Source organism: Sabethes cyaneus, chromosome 2 (genome assembly GCF_943734655.1).
Source record: "Sabethes cyaneus chromosome 2, idSabCyanKW18_F2, whole genome shotgun sequence".
NCBI lineage: Eukaryota > Metazoa > Arthropoda > Insecta > Diptera > Culicidae > Sabethes > Sabethes cyaneus.
In genome coordinates this window covers 164,005,533-164,023,727 of record NC_071354.1, presented here as the reverse complement: position 1 = coordinate 164,023,727, position 18,195 = coordinate 164,005,533, and the positions used below count along the sequence as shown (strand labels likewise).

General features: G+C 41.4%; 2 protein-coding genes across 3 annotated transcripts; both read right to left on the bottom strand.

The window, feature by feature from the left end:
- Positions 1-3,547: 3,547 nt before the first annotated feature.
- On the bottom strand, positions 3,548-7,737 carry LOC128733960 (cohesin subunit SA-1). Of its 2 annotated transcripts, XM_053827882.1 has the most exons (7): positions 7,637-7,737; positions 7,431-7,520; positions 6,079-7,374; positions 4,512-5,991; positions 4,060-4,448; positions 3,763-3,997; positions 3,676-3,686 (listed from the first exon to the last, which is right to left on the bottom strand). In XM_053827882.1, exons 2-6 carry the CDS (start codon positions 7,511-7,513, stop codon positions 3,781-3,783), a joined length of 3,465 nt encoding a protein of 1,154 aa, XP_053683857.1. In that variant the 5' UTR covers positions 7,514-7,520; positions 7,637-7,737; the 3' UTR covers positions 3,676-3,686; positions 3,763-3,780. The 2 variants fall into 2 exon arrangements, with proteins under 2 accessions (XP_053683856.1, XP_053683857.1); XM_053827881.1 differs by having other exon boundaries at positions 3,548-3,997.
- A 6,092-nt stretch (positions 7,738-13,829) lies between these two features.
- LOC128734883 (elongation factor Tu, mitochondrial) lies at positions 13,830-15,765 on the bottom strand. Its single transcript, XM_053829279.1, has 3 exons — positions 15,618-15,765; positions 14,654-15,513; positions 13,830-14,537 (listed from the first exon to the last, which is right to left on the bottom strand). The coding sequence occupies exons 1-3, from the start codon at positions 15,655-15,657 to the stop codon at positions 14,031-14,033; spliced, it is 1,407 nt and encodes a 468-aa protein (XP_053685254.1). The 5' UTR covers positions 15,658-15,765; the 3' UTR covers positions 13,830-14,030.
- Between the last annotated feature and the right edge of the window lie 2,430 nt (positions 15,766-18,195).

Sequence of the window (18,195 nt, the reverse complement as noted above, 5' to 3'; positions counted from 1 at the left end):
TATTTTTTCACCAAATTTGGGAATTTTGCCGAAAATATTTTCTATTTTCATAATATCTGTAGATAATGGCCATACGTCATATGGTCCCGGAGTTATTCCGGAGTTCCTTGGGGGACCGAGATATGACTTTTTTAGATAAAGTTGCCAAATATCTAAAATTTGTATGAAATCTGTTGATTTTTGTAAACATATCATCGACTGTGGACATATCAGTTACTTTGCCGCAGTTAGGAGCCATGGTGCGCGCCATCCGGATCCGGGGGACACTATAAATCCGGAACCGGTTCCCGTAGCGGGACATTTCAGCATCAGTAAAGCATGTCGTGTCGCATATCAAAAAACATCATCATTCGACAAAATAGCGATTGGTGATCATCTTATGTCTCTCAGAGGCCATATGGCCGATTCCAGGTCCCGGACAAGTTCCTCCGAAATCCGTTCCGTGCTCGAATCAGAAAAGAAACCCTCCCCGAACCCGGAACCTCTGTAATCCCGAACGTCTCCCTATCACATTTCTTGTGAACAGGGAACATTAATAAGAATTTCCACAGTTCAGGAAATTTGCACACTTGCAGTGACTTTAACAGTGACAGTTTTGTAAGTGGAGCAATTGACACCTCCGAGTACAACTTTAGAATGGACGCTGGAATGCCATCGAAACCAGCAGCGAAACCAGTGAAATGGACGGAACTCAAGAGCATCACAACATAGAACAGTCGTTGATGGCAATTGAGACTTGATTAGGTGAGGAAGAGCGTTCGTTGAACGAATTCCTAAAGTGTTGGACGAAAAGATCGCACTTCTCAAGTTGAGAGTTGGCAACTTGTTCTCCAAGGTGAACTGACATTGACAGACCAGCCTCTTTCTTCTTGGAATTTACGAAATGCCAAAATCGTTTTGGATTCTTGCACAGAGATGCCTGCGTACGGAGAACATATCGTTGGTACATACATCTGTTGAGCTTTTTGTAATCGTTACTCGCACGGTTAAATTCCTGTTTTGTAAAGTGAGAACGATTCCGGCAGTATTTTCATAGACCTCTTTAGCCCTCATTTGACTTACACCACCGAACCTGAGGTTGAGGGATTCAACAGGAAATTCAAAGCAGGATGGTCTGTGTCGAGTGTAAAGGCTCAATTGCCTTCGAAACGGTGCAGACTGGTGTTGCGGCTTCGTTAGTCAAGACCAAATCAAGAAATCTAGCGTTTTTATTGGCTATATCATTGACTTGCATCAACCCAGGGCAAAACCGAAGCTAATTGTAGAACTGGCAGCAGATATAGCCATTAGGGAGTTGACCTGGAATGACCCGTCATTTGACTTACACCACCGAAGCTGAGGTTGATTATAATCCCCAAACTGCAGAGCATAATCACTGACTTACAAGTTGGAGACAACAGCATCGATAGAGTCCACGTGATCATGAATGCTGCTAGTGCCGTTACGACGATTCGGGGGCACCCACACGCACTCGACTCGACGACGCAACTCGACGAGGCGTATCGATTCTAACACATAGCTGCTCTACAGCATTGGAAACATGCGTAGGATCGATATAGCTGTTCCAGCAAATTGAAACAGCAATCAGGACATCCCCGCCACGGGTTTTTCAACCGTTCGAGGGGTTACGATAGGTGCGATGGACAGCAAATCCATTGCCTAACAGTTACGCATTATATAAACATTCGTCCAGCCATGTCTTAGTCAACACAATAATATCGTAGTCGCATTCGCTTGCAGCCTAAAACAATGTATCTACCTTTGTCCGTAATCCTCGCACGTTCTGGTAGTAACAGCGCATGGGGTAGTTATCTTCCACATCGTAGCAACAGCTTCATTGCTCAACTCTAACGTTGAAGTTCCAGTTCTGCATCGTCCATGGAAGGCAGGAGTGTTGGCGTCTAATGACCTAGAAGCGCATAGCGGGTGAGTGGTGCGAAGCGGGCTTGAAATTTTGTTGTACTTGCCATGAAATGAAATGTTGAAGACCCCGTTCCCCGTAATCGCACAGGCAGAAAAGGCGCGACTACGGCGGGGGGGGGGGAGGGGGGGGCAAGCACTTCCCACAATGCTAAAATCGGTGCAAGGCAAGGGCGGAAACTGCATTAACATTTCTATCTAGATGGATCCCATTGATACCAGAATTCCAGTGATGGCGCGTCTAAGTTGACACGATTAATGCGATGAACTATGCGTCATGCGCTGCTGGTTTTGTTGATCTTTGACATTTGAAACACGAAGGAGTTGTTCAAAATGTTCAGTTCATCGCTTAAATTGTTCTGTACGGTCAGTCAGTTATTGATCAGCTTTATCCTTTAGCGGCGTATTAGTACTCATACTGACACCACAAAAGCGGCAGAAAATATAGTACAATAAACGGTTATCACCATTGGTGGCGACGGTTTCTCATTCTTCGCGTAGGGAGTTACTCTAGACTCTAGGGAGGCGTATCATTGACGGGCAGCTTTCTTGACCGCTCTGGTTTGCGCTCCTTCAATGCCTACTTTCGCCTCTCTACGCTCGTCGATTGTCTACCAAGTTTTATCCGAAATCCATTCCCTTCGTCCGCTGGGAACTTTGTCAAAGGCTTTATCACTGGTCGTGATGAAGGCATTTTTGATGCCGGTCCATTAGCTGGCAGCTCCGAGGTTCGGAATTCAAGTTGATCGACAAAGGCCCTTTTCACCTCGGAATTCTCCAATTGGAAGAAATCGTAAACACTCAACTCTATCCTCCCATCGCTGGACACGTGCGACGTGCAAGCGTGTTTCAGCGATAACAAGGTGATGGTCAGATGCAATATCGGTGCTGTGCTCGTTGCGTAAATCTAGAAGCCTTCTTCTCCACTGTCAGCTGATGCAGATGTGGTCTTCTGTTTGGCCGTCGCGGAAAATCCACGTGACCTTATGTGCTGATCTATGCGGAAAGACCGATCTACTAATGACCATGTTTTTATTACCACAAACCTATGTAAATAGCTCTTCAATTTCTCTCATCTCGTCTGGGCCATGGCATCCCATGACACGTTCGTTGTCTCCCTTCGGTATCTTCTCAACGATACTATTCAGCTGGCTGTAGAAACTCTCTTCAGGTATCAGCATCTTTGGCTCGAGCAGCACGTTCCTCACAATCATGTGGAAGATTTGTGCCTAGAAACTCTCTTACTCCTACAGGTCCGCAGTATCTATTAGCGCATAGCACTGAATTGCAGTAAGGGTACTAAGTCGTGTTCTAAATCTAGCCTCGATTATACTTTCATTTGTCGATTTTTAATTTTTGTTTTTCGGGAAAGGTAAATGCTTAATGTGAGAGATGAAATTCTGTAGTCCAACATCAAGTTTTGTTACGTTTTTCCAATTCCGTCATTCCTCACACATTTGCATTTGCCAATAACCTGGCTATTGATAGTTTCGGAAAGTTTATTGCATCGTATATGTAAATTTAGAATTGGATTACCGCTTACACCTCTCTGGTGGTGATCGAAATGCTTTTATTTTCTTGATAAAAAAGTGACTTACGTCAACTTTTTGTCAACAATCAACTTTTCAAACACCTAGGTATATACTCTCTACGAGTATATTGATTGCATTAGTTCAGACACAGAAAACGTCAGAAGCATAAAGTGCGTTTTTATTTATGGCGTCTGATTCCTGACGTCCACGATTTTTACCGAGAAGCTCTATTAACTAAAATGTTTAAATAATAATTATAATTATTTCTTAATTATATTTATGAGAATGTTATATAGTAAAAAAGAAATACCATTTCTCCCGACCATGCTTACGCAACATAATCCTGATCATCCTCATCGTCGTGCTCTTCATCGTCGTCGTGATCATAATCCTTCTTTCTACGAGAGTATGCGCGTTTCGATGTTACCGGCAGCTGGTCGGTTTCGCCGTGCAGTAGTGAGTTTTTGTACGTCATTAAGGGTTGCCAATCCTCTGAGCGGCTCGAAGGAATTCCGGCATTTAATCGACGTTCCATGAAGCTGAGACTAAAAAAAATATTGAACTTGTAGTTAAAACTGACTATAATTAAATGAAATATTTAACTCACATAAGCTTCTTATCCTGTTTGATTAACTTGTTTGTCAATTCGGCCAGTACCTCGAGAAACGCGATACAGGGAGGCGGTGCCGACGGATCTTCATATGCTTCATTTGGAATCGTAACGGCGAATAAAATTCCAGCTCGATGAAAGACTGTGATCGCTTCACGATTCTTTACAGCATCCAACCCGAAGGAAAGGGCAAACCGTTTGGCTAATTCCTTGAGATCCTGAAATTCCTGAGAATTTCTCGAGACACGCCCACCAGGTGAAGCATCCTGAATATCTTTAAAGATGTTGATTAAACTCAAGCACATGGTTAGTGCACAGTTGACCTTGTTAATTTCTCTAGTCTTCCCGAGCGTAGTTTTAATTATGTCACCATATTCATTATAACACTAGAATAATAAAGAAAACCGTTACAATCGATTTCTAACCGAAAAAACTGAGCTGGAATTTACCCTCAAATAGTGCTTGAAAATTTCCGATGCCGACTTCATCGGTAGTACATTATATACGATCAACTTACAATAAGCAGCCAAAAAGTTTCGCCTTTTATGCAGTTCTTCAATTCTGGTTTCGTCATGTCCTTCTTCTTGTTCCGGTGAAAATACGTTGGTCTGCACGAAATCATTCAACAGTGCCTGCTGTTCGGGACTGGGAATGTACACCAGTTGGCGTATTGGTTCATTTGGATGACTGACCAGTTGATCACTAAACACTACGAGTAAGTCACAAATCGACATATACGCAGCCTCGACAATTGAGGCCACCTCGTAAGTCATCAGATTATTGCAAGCATCCATGTACTTTTTCAAATTTTCGCGCAATTCATCAACCTCTTTAGCTGCCGATCTGTCCATCGTATTTTCCAAATAGTACAACCCCCATTTGATCGAGAAAAAGCACGCTTCAATGCAATAAACCAGAGCCTCGTGAGGAATTCCGTTGTCGCCGGCATTTTCCGAAAGGCTTTCTTCAATATCTTGATAGAGTGAATCGAATAAATTCCACGGATTTAAGTTGTGACAAGAGTACAAAATGGCGACCTTCTTCAGACTGATGTTAACGTTGTAAATTTCGTCCTCATTTGGAGTTTCCTCGCCGGCTATTAAATTACGATAGTCATCGATGGCTTCCTTGTATCGGTTAACACATTCATCAATAACATTTGATCGAGCGACATCACATCGTGTGTAGATGGCGCTTCCCTCGGTACAGAGAAACTCAAATGTTTTCGAGCACGTGTCCAGCACATCACGATCCACGTGAATCGACATTATATGGGTCATTTTGTCCAGTAACGTTTGCAGATTGGCTTCCTGTCTAGTAGTTGTGTACAATTCCAGGTCGAAATACTGAGGAATCGCTAACAAGTTCGTTAATTTTTCACTGTCCGCACTGTATTTGTTTAACAACAGTGGAAGCGTATGAATGAAATGTTCCGTCAGCTTTTGCTTATCATCCTGCACCTGTTTAATTTCTTTAGCGCTCAGTGTCATTTTACGACTGCTACCACGTCCTACCGGAGGCTCTCCGGTCGCTGCTTGTCTCACCGCGCTCACCATAATTTCGATCAATGTTGATTCCTGCTTATTATCCAACGTTTCTTCCATCTGGCCTGGCTCCTCTAGTAACAGATCAGTCATACATTCCCAGTCCTTAACCATCGGATTACTATCAATAAAAGAATCGACTAAATAAGCTCCATGCTCGTGAAGCTCCGATTCAATGAAGAACTGAACTAAATCGCGTAACAGTGGTGTATTTGGTAAACGCTTTTTGCCGCGTTTAGTGTACGTAACCTGTGCGTCGGCATCCAGGCAGAACAGACGAACGTTCAGAAACTCGGCTGCAGCCTGAGCAACACCGCGGTGGGACGAATATACTAACTCGTACACTATTTCACAGTCCTTATCGGTTAGAATGTCCTGATGGCTTCTATCGGAACAAATAATATATATATATATATATATATTGTTAGTATCTTCATCTATGAAAATAAAATTTATGGAATGTAATACTTACTTCAAAATATTAATGACAAGTTTTACAGCGTGAACCGCAGCTTCGAATTCTTTGTCCAATGTCATCGCCACTATTCGGTCTTTGAATTTTGAAGTAAACAGTTCCAGTTTTCCTTTAAGCTCTTCATTTTCGTACAACGGCAAGAGCGCTTGCAGACAGCGTAGACGAACCTCACCAACCTTGTCGTGCAATGTCCAGCCGATATACTTCAAATAGGAATCATCCAAAAAGTTCTGCGAAAACTTTTGCATCCAAATACCAATCTCCGACATACAAATGGCTCTTATTTCCGGCAAAGTATCTCGATAGCGATGAACAAAAACTGATTTGAACATGTATGTCAGCATGTTTTTAATTTCGTCCATGTTTTCCTCCAGCTCCGTCCGTTTGGACATCAGTGATTCTAGACGATCCGGAGCCCGTTTATCTCTGGGCTTCAATCTTTCCGCGTCGTACTGCCGCGCGGCATTGTCGAAATTGACTGATACCAATAATGCCACATCAACCAACGCAGTCATTAATTTCATCGCCGCCAGCGTTGCTGTATGACGAAACGCGCGTACTTGAGAATCGGACAATCCGGTAAGAAGAGAGATTACATTGTCCATTAGAAACTGATCGTAAATGATAGAATACTGGCATTGCTTAACTAAAGTTTGAACAAAGTCACAAAAATTCATTTTGAATTTCTTCCATTGTTGACCGGGCATGATAAGTGGATATTCGTGGCTATCTTCATCAAACTCTTCCGTCATTTTACGAATGATGGCTGTATGTTCCATGGTTTGTTGCATTTCTGGTGTAATTTTCCCTTTACAACCACTAGCGTGAACAAAGAAATTCATAAGAGCAATCAGAGCGGAATCTTTATCCAACTTGTAGCTCTCGATCCAATCGTCAACGATTCCAGTGATAGCCGATTTCGAGTGTCGCAATATAAAATACAAGCTGCTTTCATCGGTAGTACTTTCCCGATCCGTGACCACTACTCTCTCCTCATGATCGTGATGATAGATTCGTTCCTTTTTCTCGCGTGGTTCTTTCGGAACTCCCTCACCGCGGGGCTTTCGAGGAGCTTTACGTTTTTTCTGTTGCTCGAACCGAGATCCAAAGAAAATATCATCATCATCCTCGTCGATGATCGGGGCCTTCAGTGGCACTCCACCACGAGCCCTAAGACGAGTCATTCGTCCACCACGACCTCCTCCACGGCCGGTGGGCTCTTCTTCTGGATGAGTCTCTTCGGAAGGACCTTCTCCAGCACCACCAGACGACCAACTTTCGTTATGTGGTTCGCTAAAGGAAATGCAATTGGTTAGTTCATTGATTTTTCTAGAAAATAGAAATTCTACCTCTGATATGGTGGCTCCTGCGGTTCATCAAAATCTGGCGGAGGTTCATCCATACGAATTCTTTTTCCTCCACGACGATGCATTGTTTTTCTAAATTAATAACAGGAATTAATAACAGCACGTAAACAAACTTAATAAAAGGAAGACTTAGTTTCTTTTTCAAATGTTGATCTCAAGTGTACCATAAATCTTTGATAGCTACTTACCCTTATCCTTCACAGTTTTTGTTTAATTATTTAAAATTGCAGCTGCGAGTTATCAAAAACTCAAAAAATACATAAACAAAATTGAGACAATGTTACATTCGAGTGAAGATGAAGGTGAAAACTTCGGCATCTTTGGCTTGGGTTGCCATCAGAGCTGCCAAATGTACAGAATCATCAATTTGCTCAACTTATCGTTTATGTCTGGCGGTTTGTATTTATAAAAATTTTTCAGAGCAATCCAGATCTTGGTATATAATAGTAACCTTAAAGAGAATTGATTAGCCGCTCTGCAGATTTTTCAAACTATACATAGAAATACAAATTTACGAAAAATCTCAATACGTAAAGAAACGTTTATTGCTTACGCTTACCGTCACTTGCGTGTTGCGTCACACCACGGAAAACTTTAATAGAGCGTTACATGCGTTACATGGAAACAAGTAATTTTTTAAAAAATCTGGCAGCTTTGGCAGAGTTGTCCAAAAGATTGTTCCATATTAGAGTGACTATATACAGAGTGGCGACAAGTCATCCCAAATGTATGCAATGCGGCTTTTCCAAGGTTTTTCTTTTCTTTCCTGCATACGCGTTGGATAGGTCGTCTGCTCGATTGGAATGACACTGACAGATAATTATCATTCCAATTTTGACATTGTCGCCACTCTGTATATAGTCACTCTATTCCATATTACGAACACAATATATAGCGGCCATCATTATAGCGCGTAAAAAGCTGGATATTTAGTGTGTATAGTCAATGAGGTTTAAAAAGGTGTCTGTTGGTGCTTGAAAATGAGGCAAACAAGCATCAGCTCTTCCCCAAAATGAGGCAAATAGCATGTATGGTAACCAACTTATTTTGGACCCCATCAGCAGCTATACAAAATTTGGACACTTGCATTTGATTTTGCTGTAAATGTCCAAATTATGTACAGCTGCTAAGGGGGTCCAAAATACGTTGGTTACCCTATATTGGCCTTGCCAGCGTTGAAAGAGATTTCGTAGGCTGCTCACACTTACAAGAAATCTCGTGCCGAACTGTCAACGCGTGAGTGTTGACAAAAGCAAAAATACTTCCCTTTCTTTTTTTCTCACGCAAAACCCTGAACAATATCAGCAACGCTGGCAAGGCCAATACATCACGCGTATTTCGTGTTCGCTAGTGTGGGTGCTTGAGCTGTCAGAAAGCTCTTAGTATTTTTTACACCATATTTTTTGCCTCATTTCAAATATTTTTTTCTCGATAATGCGTAAGACAATTCGATTTGGGTTTTTTGCATCCTAAACATTGTACTTTATACAATTATGAACAATTTTGTTTTCATATGGAAATCTCTTCCTCTCTCCTCTCCTCCTAAAGTTATCTAACTATAGTTTTTTCTTAAATTTAAAAATCCAGCTTAATTTTTCTAGGGGGGCTTAATGTCTCCTAGGGGGGGCAAAAACAAGAAAAAGAAGCAATTTTCAATTTTTGGTAATTGAAAAAGTACTATGTCCCCTTAAATTGAGAATTTATAAGTATTTTGCTGATTATTACATTAATGTTACTGAGAGTAAACAAATTCTCTTGTTTCCGTCTAAATCTAGAATATTTCTGAAACCATTCAAGCTTAGATCTAAACAAGACTGTACCTAGTGATGTCCGTTAATCGTTCGATTAATTCAACTAATCGAATAACTATAAAAATATTCGAATAATTTTTAATCGAATACTGCTAGCACGAGTAGTTGAATTAATCGAATAGTTCAAAGGAAATATTGCTGATTGCAAGGAAAATTGTACCATCCAAAGTGCGATATCGCTCATAAAAGTGCTATTTTGCATTAAATCGTTTCGGTATCTTCGGCGCACTTTTTCGTTATATTTCAAGCAATAAGTGCGCCGTAGAGACCGAAACGATTTAATGCATAATAGCACTTTTATGAGCGATATCGCACTTTGGATGGTGCAATTTTCCTTGCAATTGACAATAATATGAATGCGAATAATCCCCGAATATTGGCCGCTAATCGTTCGATTAATCGAATTAATGAAAAAAGTATTCGAATATTTCTAATCGAATAACGCTAGTATACACGGAGCGAAAAAGCTCCAGTTTGTTTCAAACAAAATGATTGTTGTTTTAAGCCTCAATAAAATATTTTTATAACAACCTGAAAATATTTTTGTTTCCAAACGATATTCTGTTTGAATCAAGTAAATAACAGTTTTGAATTAAAAGTAAAGTATTTTCAAATTTGAAGTTGACATTGATGTAACAATAAATAATTTCATTTCAATCATACATTTCAGTTTGAAACAAAACGAAATTTTTGTTTGTGCGTAAAACAATCATAAATATGGTTGAAACTACATTTTTATTCTCCGTGTATACGAATAGTTGAATTAATCGATTAGTGCAGACTAGAGTGACTATATACAGAGTGGCGCCAAGTCATCCCAAATGTATGCAATGCGGTTTATCCTAGGTTTTTCTTTCTCTTTCCTGCATACGCGTTGGATAGGTTGTCTGCTCTAGAGTGACTATATACAGAGTGGCGACAATGTCAAAATTGGAATGATAATTATCTGTCAGTGTCATTCCAATCGAGCAGACGACGTATCCAACGCGTATGCAGGAAAGAGAAAGAAAAACCTTGGATTGACCGCATTGCATACATTTGGGATGACTTGTCGCCACTCTGTATATAGTCACTCTAGTCTGCTCGATTGGAATGACACTGACAGATAATTATCATTCCAATTTTGACATTGTCGCCACTCTGTATATAGTCACTCTAGTGCAGACAACGCTCGCCGATTAATCGGTAATCGAATAATTCTAGATAGAATTAACAAAAGGGCGAAAGTCGCAAATGTAAACAAAACGAGTGAGAGTTATTTTTTGCTGGACCAGCATAGGAAAATCAACCCTCACTCGGTTTGTTTACGCTTGCGACATTCGCCCTTTTGTTAATTCTATCTTCAATTGAAAATTTCGGACATCACTAACTGTACCTAGAGAGCCTTAGAGAGTCGCCATCTTAAACCGAAAATTCCAATCGAACAGAATCAGTTGTCAAAAGTAAGTCCAATCGAACATGAGACTTGTCAAAACACCGATTAGAGAGCCTTAAAAAGAGTAACGACTAGAGAGCCTGTTATAGATAGAGAGACGCTTTCTCAAATCAAGAATAATTTTTAAGCAGATTTTTCTAACTTTTTAGCATCTTTATATGAATTATTCAAAATAAAAGCCTCAGAGAAAGATTTCTTGAGTATGTTATTATTATATATAGCATCGAGAAACTCGAAATCTTCAATTTAAATCGCTGGTTCTCAAAAGAATTAGCGATAACAGACAACAGCAGCATAACTATTTACGGTACGACCATTAACTGTGGTAAAATTATCATAAAAAGGAATTACATATCCAGATTTTATAAAAGTTATTTATTCCAAATGATTGTTGATCACAGAATAATCTGTGCGTGCGGCAACACTGACATACGCAGCTGCATTGTTGCTAGATTATTTGTTTCAGATGGCGACTCTCTAAGGCTCTCTAACTGTACCATAAACCCCCGCTACTGTGTTACCTGACTCACTGCGAAATGCGTTGTATTCGCGGGATCGTGTTGGTTCGAAAGGTTTCGAAAAATATCGCCCTTGTATCGAAAAAATCGTTATTTTTGATCACTAAAAATAACGTACTTAAACATTATATTTCATGTGCCAGTAGTACGCAATAATTGTATTGTGAAACTGAATTGTTATTTATGCAACTTTTTACAAATTAAATGCAATAACAAAAGCACAACTTATAAAAAATCGTTTGTTATCGATATTAACTGAATATGCGTTATAAACGAATAAAACGCATGGTTACGTTTTATTTCAATAATACGCATATTCGCAGTGAGTCAGGTAAAACAGTAGTAGTAATTTCTTTAATTGGAACATTTTTAATCTCTAATATGAATGCCCACCAAAAGCTTTTTTGTACAAATAGGAGCTATTGAAACTTACTACTTACTTTACCAGCCGAAAGCCGGGGTTCTTGCCGTATCAAGAATTCCTCTCCATTGCACTCGTCCTGGGTTACTCGTCGCCTATTTGTTGCGCGCTCCGACACATGCAAGTCGGCTTCAACCTGGGGTGACATTGCGATTCTCGTTTCGAGTGATTTTGGTTCGTTTCGACCACGTTAAACGAATGGGCGAAACGAACCAAAATCACTCGAAACGAGAATCGCAATGTCACCTCTGGTCGAGCAATCTAGCACGTTGGACTCCTCTATTCCTGGTGCCGGTGGGGTTCTTGAAGAGAACGGATTTCATCCTTGCGATGTGGCCGGCTCACCATAGTCTTCCAACTTTTGCCAGGTGCACGATGGGAATCTCTCCAAGCAGTGCCTGTAGTTAGTGATTCATTATGCCTCCGCCACTCTGCACTTTACGTTTATACTCCATAAAAAATAGTCTGCAAAACCTTTCGTTCAAATACGGCAAGTGCACGTATGTCTTCCGTAAGCAAAGTTACTGTCTCATGTCCGTAGAGGACTACCGGTCTGATTAGCGTTTTGTACATCGTCAGATTTGTGCAGCGGCGTATGCATGCTCCTTGATGATGATCGAAGTGTCTTGGGGAGGGAAAAGTAGGCTCGATTTCCAGCTTAAATGCGTCGTTGGATCTACTAGAGCTATTGAAACTTATGTTTATTAATTAAGGCTTATCTAAAAAATTGGGAATGTAATTTTAAGCTAATATTGAAAAAGGGGCTAATTAAAATAATTCATTTATCAAACAGATGCCCATCTTGCCCTGTGGGGTGCTCGTCTTGCCACAGTATGTTTCAGACCGGTGAAAAAAAACTATTTTCACATTTAAAGTTAGATGCATCTATAATAAAATAACTGTTTAGCAACGGTTAGCTGAAGAAAACTCGAACCTTGTATGAAAAAAACTTAAGGCTTGTTGAGTATAGGGTGTTCATCTAGCCCAGGATTCCCTTACCTAAAAAAGCAAAGCCTTGGGCTTGAACGTCTTTAGAGTACAGGACAGTTACGGGGCTAGTGCAAAAACCCTACTGACTCTATCTAACAACACCGCCTAGCCGAGATTCGTGCATACGACGACTGCCTTATTAGACCAGCATCGTACCTCGCAACCAACCCGCTAATCCCGTATCTAAATATCTTTCAAATTGGGTGAGAATTTTTGCATATGGATGTTACATTTACACCCATGGCCATACCTTTACTATCCACCTCTTCGCGCGCTTAATGGCGGCTAGTGGGCACACTTTTCGACAATGTTTATTTGCTTTTGGGAACTCCGCTCTACAGTTCTACAACAACAATCAAGGCTGGAAATATCAGCTTGACGTGAACAAAGTTGCCAAAGGCATGCTAACGTTTTCCGAAAGTTGTACCTACTAGCCGCCATTACGCACGCGAAAAGGTGAATACTATATACTCCTATGACGTACGGTAGTCCTGCATCAAACTCGCATTTTTGTGTGCAAGAAAGCTTAATGCACTAAAGTAAGACAAAGCAAAACCTTGGTGCTGCATATTCCATTATTAGAACCAGGTCTTCCGATTTCAATCCTGCAAACTTTGGCAGAAGACTGTTGGAGTACAGGACAATTCACGGGTACTTTTTCATTTCGACGTATCTGACAATGAGAGATTCTCTTCGTGTCTCCTCTCTTCCGCTTTTTGCGGCGAAACTAAAGCATTGAAAAGAAAATTTTCAAAACATTTAGTGATAGTGATCACATAGCTAGTGATTCCGACAACCGATTCGTGCAAAGCTGATGCGCTAAAACTAAAATGGATTAGTATCGCCGTAAAAAGCGGAAGAGAGGAAACACAAAGAGAATCTCTCATTGTCAGATACGTCGAAATGAAAAACTACCCGAGAATTGCGAAGCTAAGTAGTGCTACAATTATATTGACTTTTGCAGTATCTCTCAGTCGAGATTCGAACAGACGATGACTGACTTGCTAGACCAGCGTCATATCTCGAGGCCTACTAAGAGGTTTAGCAGTAAAATTATCTTGCACGAATTGATGCGAGCTAAAAACTTGAATTTTTTTTTCAATCACATAAACAAGTAGATATCACTGTGTTTAAAGGTTTAAATAAATGGGGATTAATTTTCCAATAAATGTCAAAACTCGTCTTGATTTTTAGTAATATGTATTATTCCAACTCTAGGCTACTAACATGAATCGGGACTTATCAAATAAGAATTATATTATGATGACGACTCAAACAGAATGCATACGATTGTTGCAACATTTTGGAAACTTAACAGAAAATCCATGGAAAAACTATCAAATTTCCAGAACGTAACTTGAAACGTAGGTATACATTATGTTTGGGCCTTTAAAAGCATGAGCACGTCTATGCCTTTCCGCTGGCAGCCTTCTCTCGTGCCTTCTTACCTTCAACCAGAGACATCCGTTCTTTCTCAGTCAAAGGATTCAGAACTTTAGTAACAACACCAGTTCCTAGGGTAATATGGCCGTCTCTTAGTGTAAAACGTTGACCATGTTCTAACACCATTGGCCTCATTAGGCGTAGATGTAATTTGGCGTCTTCACCGGGCATTACCATTTCCTTGTCTGGAATTCGCACCTGAGTTGCACAGTCCCATGTGCGTGAGAACATTTGCAGCTGGATGAAGCTTGTGAATGGTTTGTGACGACCGCCTTCCTCCTTGCTCAGAATGTACACCTGCGCTTCAAAGTTGTCGTTAGCCTTCACCGACCCTGGCTTACACATTACCATTCCTCGCTTTATATCGTCGCGCTTGATACCTCGAACTAGAGCACCTAACTGATCGCCGGCATGTGCTTCTTCAAGGATTTTGTGAAACATTTCAATACCAGTAATGGTTGATTTAATAACCTGTGAAGAGATAAAGTGAAGAAATTCTTTATGTGTATGTACATCAGAAAGATCTCTACGCGTTTTGATCTATAGAATAACTACTACATTATATAAAGCATTCAAAAGTATTTTACCTTATTATATCCCACAAACTCGCACTCTTGTCCTTTTTTCAAAGTTCCGCGTTCCAAACGTCCAGTAACAACGGTACCACGTCCAGGTATGCTATGAACTGACTCTACTGGCAGCAAGAAAGGCTTATCTAAGTCACGTATCGGTGTCGGTACATATTTATCCACTTCATCCAGTAATTTCATCACAGCATCAGCACCAATCTCCGGATTCTTTCCTTCCAGGGCACTTAACGCAGATCCCCTAATCACCGGCACATTATCGCCATCGAAACCCATTTCACTCATTAACTCGCGAATTTCCATCTCTACAAGATCAACCATTTCCTGATCTGCCGCATCAACTTTGTTGATAAACACAACAATATGATTGACACCAATTTGCTTCGCCAGTAGCAAGTGCTCTCTGGTTTGTGGCATAGCTCCGTCAGTGGCAGCCACAACCAGGATAGCCCCGTCCATCTGGGCTGTGCCGGTAATCATGTTCTTGATGTAATCAGCGTGACCAGGACAATCTGTGTGGCCATAATGCCGGTTCTCCGTTTGATACTCAATGTGGGCAACGTTTATCGTAATTCCTCTAGCTTTTTCTTCCGGAGCATTGTCGATGTCAGTGTATTTCTTACTTTCTGCCAAATCTTTGTCAGCTAAAACCTTTGTAATGGCAGCCGTCAAGGTAGTTTTGCCGTGGTCAACATGTCCGATCGTTCCAACATTGCAATGCGGTTTGTCACGCTTAAAAACTATCTTCTCAGCGTAGAATCTCTTTTGGAATGCTTGCTGGTTAAAGATTGTATCAGAACGAGACACATTGACAGTAACACCGCTACTGCACAGAAACTGGGAAAATGTTTTGCGAGCTCCTGAAAAACACGATCTTAACCTTACTTATCTCATATAAATGCATAGTTTGTGTACATAAAACAAAACATCAAAACTAATAAAATATTTAGTAATTAAAACGTACCAGGACTCAAGATAGCACGCAGCGTAATGTAACCTGCCATTTTTAGCGTACTCCTACTTTAAAACACAAAAATCACTGGAAGATTGAAGAGAACTTGAAACAGCCGTCAGTAAAAAATTTTCCGACTTTTCTTGCGTAAGACCAAAGACCTCACCTCGCCTTTATCTGTCAGTTTTTCGCCTGTAACCAATGAATATTGATACACAGGTAAGAAACTACGATTTCATTTGGAGTTACACTGAGAAAACTTTTCATATTGTTTCTAAATACGTCATACTTGACCTTGCACAAATCAGGACCGACTACCTACAATGGAAAGAAATTTTTGATACGGCAAGAGCCACCCAGATCCCTGTCACGACAGCTGTCAGCTGAAGCCGCCTCCGATTCTTCTTCTTCTTCAGCAGCATAGAGCCGGGGTGGCTCGTGCTGTTTCAAGCACTCGCCTCCATTCAACTCGGTCTTGGGCCACTCGTCGCCAATTTCCTAGTCGTCTCAGAAGTCGCAAATCGCTCTCGACCTGGTCGAGCCATCGTGCACGTTGGGCCCCCCTGTTCCTGGTGCCGGTGGGGTTGTTGAAGAGGACTATTTTCGTCGCACTGTCGTCCGGCATCCTTACGACGTGTCCGGCCCACCGTAGCCTGCTAACTTTCGCTAGATGTACGATGGGAGTCTCCCCAAGCAGTGCCTGTAGCTCGTGATTCATACGCCTCCGCCACTCTCCGCTTTCAGTTTGTACTCCGCCAAATATCGTCCGCAGCACTTTCCGCTCAAACACGGCAAGGGCGCGTATGTCCTCCGTAAGCAGCGTCACGGCTTCAAGTCCATAAAGAACTACCGGTCTAATAATGGTTTTGTACATTGTTAGCTTCGTGCGGCGGCGTATGCTTCCTGATCGTAGCGTTCTACGAAGGGCAAAGTAGGCCCGATTTCCCGCTTGGATGCGCCGCTGGATCTCCTTACTAGTGTTGTTGTCCGCGGTCACCAGCGATCCCAAATACACGAACTCTTCTACCACTTCTAGTTCGTCGCCGTCAACGGTTACCGTCCGTGGGAGGCGCACATTTGTTTCCTTTGAGCCTCTTCCTTTCATGTATTTGGTCTTCGACGCATTTATTTTTAGCCCAATTCTCCTAGACTCCGCTTTCAGTCTGGCGTAGATTGCCTCCGCCGTCGCAAAGTTCCTGGCAATGATATCGAAGTCATCTGCAAAGCCTAGAAGTTGGCTACTCTTGGTAAAAATCGTGCCTCTCGTTTCGATACCCGCTCGTCGGATCACCCCCTCAAGAGCGATGTTGAACAGCATGCAGGATAGACCGTCACCTTGTCTCAACCCTCGTCGCGTCTCGAAGGGACTCGAGAGTGTCCCAGCGATGCGTACAAAACACATCACTCGATCCAATGTAGCTCTGATCAGTCGCGTCAGTTTGTCCGGAAAACCGTATTCGTGCATTATCTGCCATAGCTTGTCTCGATCGACTGTATCGTATGCTGCTTTGAAATCAATAAAGATGTGATGCGTGGGCACGTTGTACTCCCGACATTTCTGCAAGATCTGTCGGATAGTAAAAATTTGGTCCGTAGTTGCGCGAGCCCCCATGAAACCCGCCTGATAATTCCCTACGAAACCTTGTGCTATCGGTGACAGCCGGCGTAACAGGATCTGGGAGAGTACCTTGTAGGCGGCATTTACCAGCGTAATACCGCGATAGTTGCAGCAGTCTAGCCGATCACCCTTTTTGTAGATGGGACAAACCACTCCTTCCATCCATTCCTCCGGTAGCTTTTCCTCCTCCCAAATCCTCGAAATAACCCAGTGTAGAGCCCTTGCTAGCGTTTCTCCACCATGTTTATAAAGCTCTGCCGGTAGGCGGTCCTTCCCAGCGGCTTTATTGGTCTTCAGCAATCTGATTTCTCGTTTGACTTCTTGGAGATCAGGTGCTAGGCCGCCTCCGATAATGGTTGTAATAGAAGTAGACAGTAAATTTTGAAACAACGCGTGTATTTAATGCTGCGCAGTGTGACGAATGCAGCGTTTCCGCTCTTTTGTTTATCGTAAAAAATAAGACTATCAAAAGTCAGAATTTTTCCTATCTTACGTTGCCGATAACACAAAAAACGAACATCTTTCACTATCTACATCCTACATGCAACAAATTTTCTGAAGCATAAAACCCACGGGGTAAATCACTTCCTGCATAAATATTCAATATGTATTGTACCTTGCAGCAATTTTACAAGTTCTACGCAAATTTGTTTTTAATAATAATTATCCTGTACTTACTAAATACTCTGAAAGTATGCTTGTTAAGCAAGGAGGGGTGCAGTGGGGAGGCAATAACGAAAAACTGATGGTTCAAATTGCTAAATTACAAGCATTTGTGGTAAACGCAGAAAATAACCACGCTAATAATTTTCGCGTGGGACTCTAAATAGGTGGAAACTCCGCAATAATAAATATTGATAAATATATTTACTATTTTAAGTAGTATCCACCTCATCATAACAACTCTTTCCACATACTGTTATGAGACTTGACAGCTCAAGATCGTATATGAAAAAGGTGGTATTGCGATTA